Source organism: Trifolium pratense, linkage group LG6, assembly GCF_020283565.1.
Source record: "Trifolium pratense cultivar HEN17-A07 linkage group LG6, ARS_RC_1.1, whole genome shotgun sequence".
Taxonomy (NCBI): domain Eukaryota; kingdom Viridiplantae; phylum Streptophyta; class Magnoliopsida; order Fabales; family Fabaceae; genus Trifolium; species Trifolium pratense.
This window is the reverse complement of record NC_060064.1, coordinates 25,763,736-25,776,498: the sequence shown is the minus strand read 5'-3', so window position 1 is coordinate 25,776,498 and position 12,763 is coordinate 25,763,736. Positions and strand designations below refer to the sequence as shown.

Sequence of the window (12,763 nt, the reverse complement as noted above, 5' to 3'; positions counted from 1 at the left end):
ATAATAAGACATTTCTTTATTATATTTGTTATGAAGTTAATAAAGTCCCTATAATAGATAGCTCAAAGTGAGAGTTGATCGTGAGATTATATTAACTTAATAACACTATTCTAAAATTATCTGTAGTCAAGCTTTAATGTAAGTTGGGATAATAATAAAGCATAAAGACTATTATGTATGTAGATTGATGACCACATCTCATAGGTCATGTATATGAGATATTAAGTCTATACATTGATATAAATATTATGAGTAATATTTATATTGGATTGACCCACCACGAGACTACTGCATAGTATGTTATGAAAGTTTCATAAGATAATCTCGTAGTGATAATAATGTACATCACTCTTAGACCTGAAACCACTATGACCCCTAGATGTGGACTTAAAATGTTTTGTTGTCGTTCAAACGTTATCTGTAACAGGATAATCATAACATCAGTTCATGGGCATTTGACGAATCATGATGAGGGACATGAATGTCCTAGATGGGATTTGTCCCTCATGCATAACAAGAGATATATCTTTATGCCTCTCGACGAGCATGACTAAAATATTGCATGGCCATACCGAATTAAATCAATATGAGATATTGAGTTTATTCGTTACTCAGTATGTTTCGGGGTCAAGAAATATAAACATTGAACTATAGAAGAGTGACACTATTTATGCCTTGTGTTCAATATAGATATGAGGACAAAGGAGTTATTGTACACATATACTTCCTCCGAACACAAATATAAGAAAAAAATGCACTTTTTAGATTCATTAAATCTAAAGTTCAGATACATCCATTATTCAATTAATCTAAAAAATGCATTTTTTCTTACATTTGTGTTCGGAGGTTGTACATGATCATGGAAATGTTTCTTACATTTGGTAGCAGTGATGTGTTGCTAGATACCGCTCACTGTTTATAATATTAAATATATGAGATTTAATATTATTATTGTCAATGTGGCATGATCCTATAAGGTCACACACAATATAACAGTCATAAGGAGAAACATAAGTAAAACTTATGAATAGGGTGTGGTTAGTAAACTTGCTAATTAGTTAGCAAAGGCGAATGGGCTAAAGGGGTTAGTAAACTTGCTAATCACTTGACTTGTTGCATACACAAGCGGTTCTATAAATAGAACCCTTGTGCTAAAGACAAAGGTTAATCAGGTTTTTCAAACATTTCACCGGGTGTTAGTAGTCTTGAGAAACATGTATCTTAGTTGATCATTTACTTAACATATAATTTTCATATTCATACATAATTTAAAGATAAATAAGTAAAGTCGTGTCACACAAATATCTGAGTTCATTTTATAGATAACTTGATATGAGTCGTCTCAAAAGAATCATGACCATCCAGATCACTGCACTATACTACTCCCTACAATTATTTTTGCACGGGAGAGGGGATGGATATGTATCCTGAACCTGAATCATGTACTGACTTTATGAATTTACCATTAAAAAAACATATATGTTTGAATTGATTAAATTAACATAGTCGGTCAAATGTATGACTTTTCTAACAAACAGTTCCTCCTCACAAAAAATTAAATAAAATAATCCACCATATTTCCTTTTTTTTGGTCAAATCCACCATATTTCCTATTAAATCAATTTTATATTTTTTTTTAATAAGTAAATCAATTTTATATTACAATTTATTAAATGACGACACATAATGGATTTTTATATTGTATGGTCAGCATAAACTAACATAATTAAATATACCAGAAAAAGAAATTAACATAATTAAAATCTAACTAAATGCATTGTACCAACAAAAAAATCTAACAAAAATGACTATATATATGTAATTAGTTTTTGTTGTTTGACATTGTCTCAATATTCTTTAAACTTTCGGTTAAGAATATTGAGTAGAAGAAAATCAAGATGAAGCAAGGAATCATTCTCCTAATGTTGGTTTCTTTGGCTGCTCTCTTTAGCCACACCTATGGTATACATCTAACTCATTTATCATATCTTAAAATTTTGTAACTACTATTCTTTACTAAATACTATTATTTGTGAGTTACCTAACAAATTTTTATATTGTTTTTGTCAATAATGTAATAGCAAGCATTGAGAATCAAGATAAGGTGTGTCAGATGGGACGGGAGGTGCCCGGATTGTGTGACCTCAGCAAGTGTGCTGCTGTAGTCAGCAAATATTACGGGGTCAAGGTTTTAAGTTGTTCTTGTCACAATACTCCAATTCAGCTTGCATTTTGCATGTGTAACACTATTTGTATAAGTAATTAAGGTCTTATCTGAACCTTAATTTTATGATATAGAAAATTGTAAAACCTATTATATTATGAAATTGATAATAAACGATTAATAAATTGATAAATTTATGACCATGTATTAATGTTTGAATTACTATGTTTCAGTCTTGAGTTTTTTTAATTTATTTATTGAGATTTGATTTTCAATATTCCAATAGTACTTTCCTTGAAATAAGAATGTTTATATAATTTTGTTTTGTTGAAATTTATGTTTATATATTAGTGTACTTTGTCATATAATAAGTTTATTTGATCTAATTACTTATTTTAGTGTCATTTTTACCACGATGCACTATTCATATAATTTACCTTGACTATAACTTTTTATTAATTTACAAAATTAAATGTTAGCAAATAAAATATTTTTCAATTTATCTCGAGGAATGTTTTCAAAATATAAAATTTTCATAATTTTTTATAATAGATAATTAAAGACAATGATAAAATGTTAAGAAGTTCCACAAGAATAGAATAATCAACGAGCAAAAACCTTTCTTTGAATGACTCCATGTAGTCTAAGTCGATCCTATGTTTTATTGATATCATGTCTTAGTCGATCCTATGTTTTATACGTACATACTATCTCATTACCTAGAAGAGAAGTGTTATTTAGACACAATTTCAAGAGAAAAATACAACATCTAGGGGCAATTATGTCATTTTCCTAATGAAAAGTACAAATTGGTAGAGAACAAATAATGATGGTGGAAGTGGACGAGAGAATAATATGAAATTACAAAATTATCCCTAGATGTTGTATTTTTGTCTCAAAAGTTATGTATAAATAACATTTATCTATCTAGAATACTCCCTTTAGTCATTAATATAAGAAATATATTTTCTAGATACATTGAAATATCTGGTTGATCTGCAAAATATAAATACTGGACAGAACAGTACAGGACAGTACAAGCCAGAACAATACTGACAAACGTTTAAGATATTGAACAAACTTTGTGTTGTATGATATTTGGTGGACAAAATGTTATTTTGGTAATTTAGACAACTTGTGTTGAGGACAAGAATTTCAGTTTTTGTCATGTCCCTTGGCCTTTAGTTTGTCCAGTACCAGGAACAGTTTTAAAATCAAACACAGTACAGTAAGAGTTGTTCTATCCAGTCCCTTATTTTTTAGCAGATCAAACGCAAATGTATCTAGTTTATATCATAGTCTAGGTACATTAATTGATGCGAAAATTGATCAAGAAGAGCTGGAAATCATTAATTAAAGCACTCTAATTCGTATCATTAATATATATTTCAATGTATCAAAAAAGTGAATTTCCTCTTGTATTAAGGACCGGAGGGCAAAAGTAGACTTCAATACGTGTGCCAAGACTTTTACTCTCTCCGATCACTATTATAAGCAAAAAAACCACCTTTTAGGTTATTGAAAAAGTTTTGATTAAAAAAAAAAAGTTATTGAAAAAGTAATATATCTGATCTATATTATTGACCAGATACATATTACCTTTACAATGAACCTAAAAAATGATTTTTTGAGAGATATGCATATGCCTTTAATATTTCATAGACCGTTGAGAATTGAGAAACCCCGTTACGAATTACAACAAATATTTGTCATATTCAACATTGAAAAAAAAAAATACATGTCGTGAGCTGCATACTAACATTCACAATGTTATATCCTATGATTACTTTCTATAGGATTTGAATTCTCTATATTTGATCTCTCCAAATTCACATAGTACATTCAAGCAAAAATTAACTAAGAAAGAGAAAATATATTACATATGCAAATACATCTGTGTGTTGTAAAGACAAAAATACCCTAAAAGTTTGTCTAAACATATGAATTTATGACTTCGGGGAATCCAAATCCCTTTCTACACTACATCCGAAACATTATATTCTATTTTTGTCAATTTTCCCTTAATTCTTAATTATAAGAAAAAATCTACTACGGTATTTTTTAGATTCATTGAATAACCAATATACTTTAGATTCATTGCATTAACCGATGAGTCTATTTTTTAGAGTCTTCTTTTTAGATTGGATACATTAGTTATTCAATAAATTTAAGATATGTTAATTTTTTTTTTTATAATTAAGAATGAAGTTGTACTAGTAAAAATAGTTTAATAATCCCTCAGGCATTTTTATAAGAAACAACAAATTTTTCAGGTATATTGAATAACTAATGTATTTAGTCTATAATATAAACAAAATACATTAATTATTGAATGAATATGAAATGTCAAAAGTTTCTTATAAAAAAGGCCGGAGAGAATAGCAGTGTTACTATCTGTTGAAAGTTTCATTACATTTCTTCCTAAAAAATGTTAATTGCACTAATTAAGACATTGAACTCAACTGATTAATGAGCCCCTAGAACGGATCGTTTGAAAAAATCTTAGTTCGATTTTCACCGCCACCTCTAGGAAGTAAAGGGTTAATACCAAAAGTAAAATGTTAAACACAAAATTACTTGAGACGTTACATTTTCGTTGCCTTCCATCCATTATTGGTCACGTCTCATATTCGCACGTTACCAATGTCTATCTCTGTTTTGTTTTGGGAGTAGTAGCATTACTTGTAGGACACGCATGCAGTATTTGAATCGTTTTTCAGTTGAATTGAAATTCACAAAAAAAACCTTACCTATCCCTCTCTCTCTATCAATCTTAATTGTTTCGAAACCTTACAAATTTCTCTCCCTATATACAGTCTCTACTTGTGAGAATAAAACATCACTTCACAATACTTTAATCACTAGTACTACATTATTACCACACCTTAATCAGATAACTATTTTATCATGTCTAAACCAATTTCACTGAGAATTTTGATCGATGAAGAGAAAAATAAGGTCTTATTTCCTCAAGCAGGGAAAGATTTCATGGATATCTTACTAAGCTTCTTAACATTTCCCTTGGCCACCATTGCAAGACTTGTTAACACTGAATCTAACATGCACAAAGTTAGTTTTGGAAGCATAAGCACTTTGTATGAAAGCGTGGCAAATCTTGAAGAACAACAATTTTGGACACCAGCTTGCAAGAAAATGCTGCTTCAACCAAAGAACTCAATGGTAGACTATTACCAAAATCTTAAGCATTACATTGATGTCACAGAAGAAACTAGTTATTTTATATGCGAGGATTGGTACTGTAGTCGTGAATCAAGTGGTGGCTTGTTGACCACATTCTCTAATTTGAAATGCCGTTGTGGGAAGTTTATGTCTTCATCGATTTCTCTATCGGGTAGTGATAAGATTGATCACAGTGAAGGATTTGTCACAGATGCAACAACTTTTAATATTTCAGATGATTTAAGTGTGAAGCCGGATAGTTTTCAAAATTCTATCTGCCAACCCATGAATCTTCTTGGACTTGAAAACTTCAATGCTATCAAGTTTATGACTGTTGAGGTCACTAAGAAAGAGGTATCTTGTTTTTCATAAATATTTCTTTGGTGAAATCCTTGCTAGAACCAGAATCTTTAATGTACTGTATTTTTTTTTTGGGTATTTTGTAGATACTGGATTTATTGAAGTGTGCCTTAATCTCGAAGACACCATTGACAGACATATTTTTGCTTAAGAAACAGAATCTTGAGAGTCCACTACTCAACACTAGTGTATTGGATTTGCATAGTAATATTGTTGAGGAAAATGAAAGCAAGAAATTAAAAATAAAGGCAATGCTAAGAAAATCCAACAACAAAATTTTATTTGCTTTAGGTGATGCTGATTTTGCAGACTTCATTCTTAGCTTGCTAACATTTCCTTTGGGAGGAGTAGAACACATGTTAAAGGGAAACTCATGTGATTCAAGCATTGACAATTTTTACAAGAGCATTGTTGAATTGGATAGTGACACATATTTGAGATCCTCTGATTTAAAGGATAAGTTGGTTAAATCTAAACTTGCTCACCAGTTCAAACTCTGTGACCAGTTGTTACCGTTTGAAGAAACGCCTGCGATTGATTACTTTATTGTGTCAAGATATAATAGGCGAAAAACTGGATTTCATGGATATTTAACTGCTTTTGAGGAACCTTCAATAACTTCAAAAGAGTTATGTGTTCCATTGAAATTTGTGGAGCCACAGTCATCAATCGGCGAAGAGTATGGTGAATGTGGTGGAAGAGGATTCATGAAAGGTCCGGCATTGTACATGGTGACAGATGACTTGGTAGTTACTCAAAGTACTTCTGTTTCTGTCATTTCATTTTTGAGTAAATTAGGTGTTCCTTCTTCTGATTTGGAGGAAAAAGTGATTACTATTGGAAAAAAAGAGGTAAAATAAAAGATGTTACTTTTACATTAATTATTATTATGATTTCAACAAACTTCAATTCACAATAGTTTATTTTATTCCTTTGGTTTTGTTGCAGGGTCTTAGCATTTTGAAAGCTTCTTTGATGTCATGTTCTGCTCTGACCAATGGACTTGGTCCATTTCTTAAAGTCAAGGTTCAGACATTTGTTAAAGTCAAGGATGAGAATATCTCAAACTAATGCTATACAGTACCATCGGTAAAGTAGTGACTGAGGCGATTAATCACCATCAAAATCGATGAGCCTAATGTACTGATTCTTAATATGCTGAATTTTAGTATAAGTACTTCTATATTTATGTTTTGATTATCAAGCAATGTTTATGATGTGTTTTGTTTTGGAAGTTTTACTATATCTTTACAAGATCGTTGCATTAATTAATGAACACATCCATCAAAGAATTGTTTCCAATGAATATTCTGTAGTTTAATCTTTCTACGTACATGTCTACATTAGTAACATGAAAATAGTTATAAAGCTAAAAGCAGAAATCAAACCTTGCAACAATTGTAACGATTCAATCCTTAAAATTGCACATAAAGAAAACTGTGTTGCTCTGCATCTTTCAATCTTTAATTTGATATAAATGAAAATCCTGATCAATACATTCGCAAGATGAATTATATATATTGATCCTAGTATTTGGTTCTACCCGACTTGCCAGCATGACATGTTGCAATCTTGACACTCAATCCATTCTTACTCCCCTCAGAAGTGACCGAGTCTATAAGATCTCAAAATTGGCCGGTGCTAGCTAGTATACAGCCATACTGCCATAGTACTTAATTTACATATGGGGCAGTAGCAGTTGAAGGAAAATGATCGTTATTTTAATTAACTGCATATATCCTTTCCAACATACTCTTGCATCGTGTTATTTTCAAAGGGTGGTACACTGTCCTCAGCCAGTTATGGATTTGTCTGTGCTTTAGGCTTCCTTTTTAGATAAGGGTTTCCTTTCGCCAAAATCCTTCGAATGCTTGCCCACTTCTGACCTCCAGTGATGGCACATCAGGTTCATATAGATACTGTGGCACCACTTGCTACGGTTATTAAACTACTTGTCATTGTTGCATCAGTTACATCGTTTGTAGATGCTGCACTACTTACTTTATCTCTAGGTTACGGCCGTCAATTCCCTTTCTCCAAAGTCTGTGTGATTTTCAATGTATCAAAATTTCTTTTCTTAATAAAGGCTGCTACATATATATGAATGAAAATAGGGCAGATCGTGCCACTATAAGAATAAGAATAAGATGAGATCGCGTCCATTACCCTGCTGCCACTTCATTCAAGTGAAAGGTCAAGCTGAACGCGCTACTGTAGCGGATGACGTCACTCGTTCCTTTGTAAAGCAAATTCGCGTAGCTAGCACATTCCGTTCGTGACGCGAGAAATCCAGAGAATGCACACTTCAAAACTTGTGAAATTTTTATAAGTCTTTTTCTCCTTTGGTGTTTTGTCTTCAATCTCTTTGATATGTTAATTTCTTCATAAAATCTTCTATTTGACCATGCATTTTTCCTTAAAATTTATGAAACTACTGTGAAATTGCAATTAAAATTAATAAATGACTTGCTGTCATCATGGTACAATATTGATGAGAAATGAAAATACACCACTATCACATTTCAGAATATTCTCCATATGAAATGTAATAAAATATTTGATAAATAAAGTCCGTCAACTACTCTCAAATACTTCCTCCTATCATTTTTATAAGAAAGAACTCACTTTTTAGGTTCATTGAATAGTTGATGTATTTAGTCTAAAAAGTTAATTGTTTCTTATAAAAAAGATCGGAAATAGTATCACGTTACAGCTGTAGTTATAACATTCATAACTACGTACTTATATTCCTGAACTGACTGGCTATGTAATGTTACAATATTCACGAAACATTTGATGTAATATGCAAAGGCTGAGACCGTTTGTCAAAGCAGATGTTGAGATCAATGACGCTTTAAGTATGCTGAGACACTGCAACCATATATTCAATCAAATACTGTGAGTTACTATCAATCTGATTCAAAAAATATTAAAATGAAAGATTGTGTCAAAAATGAAATCTACAGATGCCTTACCTCCATCCGACCAATACGGATGAAACATTCTTCTACATCATTAAGAGGGACCTTCATTCTTTCTAAATATGCAAGACCAGAAATAGATGACATTGGACTCACAACTAAGTCATCCGTCACCATGAATGATGTTGGTCCTCTAGCATATCCTCCATAAATAGGGGATTTTGGATCAACAAAATTGAATAAATGAGAAAATGGTTCTGCACCGATGGGTAGTATTTGGTTCCTAATTTCAAATTGCAGGCCAATACATGGACTACTTAGTCTGTCTTTGACATATTGTGACCTTAAATACCTCTCTGGACACAACTCTGTCATGCTCTTATATAAATTTTCAATGCAGCTTATAGAAGAGTGTCCCTTAAGCATATGCAACACTCCTCCCAGGGGAAAGGTGAGAAAACTAAAAACAAAGTCAGCAAAATCTTCTTGTGCTTCGACAAATAGAATTTTTATATTTGATTTTCTTCTCACTACTTTCACGACCATATTTATCGATGAATCCTTTGCCTCTCCGATCAAAAACTCACTAAGATTTAGTGGGTCAAAATTGAGAATGAATTTTTCCTTTTTAAATATAAAGTCTGTCAGAGGAGTCTTAGATATCAAAGACAACTTGAGAAGATCAATTACCTATTCAAAACCAGACATTAAATAATTATTGAGATGATAAACAGAACAATACTACAATAAAGAGAAAAATTACAAAAATTAGAAAATGTACCTCTTTCTTGCTGATATTAACCATCTTTTTATCAATAGTATCAAAATCAGTGACTCCAAGCTTCTGAAGGAGATTTAGTCTTGTTTCAAAAAGATTAGGCATCACAAAAAGATCATAAGAAATAATAAAAGTAGAAGTTTCATGAACAAAGCCGTTTTCGTCACTGGTTTTTGGTTGGCGCATTATATTCAATAGCTTTCCACAAATTCCTTTTTGGTCCCTGAAAGTACTCACATTGCACCCATTTTCTCTTTTGCAATTATCGTCCTCACAGAAAAAGAACGACAAGCTTTCTGTTTCATCGATGTTCAATTTCATCTTCTGGCAATAAGCTTCCATGGAGTTTCTAGGCTGCAGCAACATTTCCTTGCAGGTTTTATTCCATAGATGTTCTTCCCCAAGATCTGAGATACTTTGATAGAGTGAGCTAATGCTACCAAATTGAACAGCTTCAATATTCGACTCTTTAGCAACAAGTCTAGCAATAGTCCCTAACGGCAATGTCAAGAAACTCAAAAGAACATCAACAAAATCCTTTCCGGCCTCAGCATACACAACTTTACTTTTCTCTTTGTCCACAAAAACTGCTAGTGAAACTTGATCATCTGATTGATTTGCCGCCATGGTAAGAATCTAAGAAAATGAAGTCATAGGAAAAATTTCTAGGAGTACTTCTATATTAATAAGGAGTAAAAGTTGGAAGAATTAAGTTTCTTCAATGTGTTATGGTTTCTAGATAACTTTTGAAAGGTAAGCAATAACTAATCACATTAGCAATCAAACGGCATGGCTCCTGATATTCAGTAATCTAGCAATGAAACGGCATGTCTTCAATTTTTTTCAACAATTTTTTGTTGAACAAACTCTATTTTTCTACATTTTTAGTTCTTTAAATTAATTTAAGTTTTTGATAAAATAAAATTTAAGTTTTATTCAGGTTCCTTGAGTATTTTTGTTCTCATTTTAATCCCTTAAATTAGAAACATCAAATAATTTGTTTCTCAAGTTTTTTTTCGTTTCATTTTCATCCTTGTGAATGTTGAACATTTTGGTCCTTAGACCCATATATTAAAAATATTAAAATATTTTAATCTCTAATAGGAGAATTAAATTGTCTAAGGTTTATAACTTAAAGCATTAAAGTGTTCAATATTTAAGATTTAAGGGACCAATATAAAAATAAAAATACAAAAAAAAAAACTTAAAAGACCAAATTATATAACTTTTTGATCTATTTCAGACCTGAGATCTGGATTGTGTATGAGTTTTGGCTAGTGGATTTCTAGTTATTTGTTGATCGTAACTCGTTGGAAATGAGATGGGAACCTGTTCACACTCGGACGGTCAAGTCAGCAAGCGCTGTAAATGGGAGGTATTTAGATTTAGATAATTCACACGATGTAGCCTTTTGAAATTTGAAGGCCTTTATATAAACAAATAATTAGGTTAGAAAAGACCTAAAATATTATTTTGCCCCCTTGTGATTGTAACATGTTGTCTGATGGCAAGGCGGTTGTGCCAAGCAGTCCGCGTGTCCTAGTCAAGTGGAAATCGCCTGTAATGAGAGTGTGTCCATTGTATGATCCACATTGTTATTTCTTTTGGGTCGGGTAACCCGGTCCAGCATGCGGATAGGCCCTTGAACCAGTTTGAAACACTTTTATATATAAATTTTATTGAGAAATAAAAAACACCAGAAGTTTTCAGAATATTTAACTGAACAAAACAAAATATTTGATCAAAATTGTGTCGAACAAGTCATCTATAGTACTCTATCGCGAAGCATCCATAACTTTTAATTGGTTGCCGTTGTTGCAAGCTTAGCTCGTTTATAGATAGACTGAGACCTTTGTTCTTGCAGGAATTGGTCTGTTATGGAAACACTGAGACCGTTTGTCAAAGCAGAGGTTGTGGTCAATGAGGCTTTTAGTATGCTGAGACCCTGCAAGTGCAACCATATATTGAATCAAAGTCATTGAGTAATAAAAGATGTCGATCCTCAGGAATTGCGTGATTCTCCCAAAGTCATTGTGTTTATGAACATACTAAAATTAGAACACATTTTGGGGGTTTGTTTGAGTAATTGGTTTGTAAGAAAATGTTTAGAATTCAAATGATAAAAGAGCGAGGTTGGATCGTCGACGAGTCCCTAAACAATAGTAATCGCATGCAATCAATCGTGTCGTAATGAACCACTCAAGTGTCACAACTAGATCAACAATATGATGAATCTCAATCTCTTGATAAATTCATCCTATCCTTTACCAATACCTCTCCAATCTCTTGGATGGAAGCTACCGGTAACGGAGTAATTTAAAAAGCGCGTTGATCTTATGTTACACTCTATGTTTCAATCTCTCGACCGGAAACACTCAAGTGCACAATGAATTCATGTCGGATTTTAACTAATATTCTCATACTTAATCAAAATATAAAATCATTGCAAAGTTGATCAGAATTTGTAAAACATTAAGAACAGAAATTCATTGAATAACACTATAAAGAGAGATTCATTACAGACTCAATAGATTACATGGATTGCAATAGTCTAGTTCTTAGTCATGATCCAACCTCTATGAGGGTCTAGCCTCTCATGGTGAAGTAGCTTAATCCTAGCTCCAACTCCAAAGGATGAACTCCCATGATGTTGTATGCTTCAAATCTAGTCACTCTTAACCTCTGGAACACTGGATCGGACTGTCAAAATTCGAACCCATTTCCAAAAAATGGCTTTTCAATATATACAAATTGCAACCACGCCGCGCGTCAGATCCATCACGCCGCGCGTGGTTGCTTTTCCTCATCACGCCACGCGTGTAACTGCCCCACGCCGCGCGTGATTAAGTCAGAGGAGAACTTGATCTTCAGCAATGTTATTACGCCGCGCGTGATGGTTCCACGCCCCCGGCGTAGTTCAATTCTCCTATCACGCCGCGCGTGGCTCTTCCCACGCCGCGCGTGATGTTGACAGGTCCCCACGCCGCGCGTAATTGAAAACAGGATGAGATCTTCTCTGATAAGCTGACTACGCGGCGCGTGATGCTTCACGCCCCCAGCGTAGTGTAAAAGCATAATTTCCTGCATAATTTTCTGCTTTCTTGTAATCCAAGTAATCTTGCTTCTGAGTTGATTTCTCTTGATTTTATTCACTAAAAACATCTAAAACAAGTCTAATGTTCCTTAAATAAGCATGGATATGAGTGTGACGATACGTCATCATTTATTAATTTTAAATGATACTTCAATGTGCTATTATCTTGTAATCCATGATTGATTGAGATAATGAATGTATGTTTGAGTTAGAATTATGCATGATAATATTATGAAGTGTTAAGTACATTCTTACACTTGTATTTT

General features: G+C 32.6%; 2 protein-coding genes across 2 annotated transcripts; one reads left to right on the top strand and one right to left on the bottom strand.

Moving 5' to 3' along the window:
• Positions 1-5,071: 5,071 nt before the first annotated feature.
• Positions 5,072-6,775, top strand: LOC123891988. The gene is made up of 3 exons (XM_045941847.1): positions 5,072-5,698; positions 5,791-6,555; positions 6,653-6,775. The coding sequence occupies exons 1-3, from the start codon at positions 5,072-5,074 to the stop codon at positions 6,773-6,775; spliced, it is 1,515 nt and encodes a 504-aa protein (XP_045797803.1).
• A 1,692-nt stretch (positions 6,776-8,467) lies between these two features.
• LOC123891987 lies at positions 8,468-10,030 on the bottom strand. Its single transcript, XM_045941846.1, has 3 exons — positions 9,407-10,030; positions 8,680-9,315; positions 8,468-8,575 (listed from the first exon to the last, which is right to left on the bottom strand). Exons 1-3 carry the CDS (start codon positions 10,028-10,030, stop codon positions 8,468-8,470), a joined length of 1,368 nt encoding a protein of 455 aa, XP_045797802.1.
• Between the last annotated feature and the right edge of the window lie 2,733 nt (positions 10,031-12,763).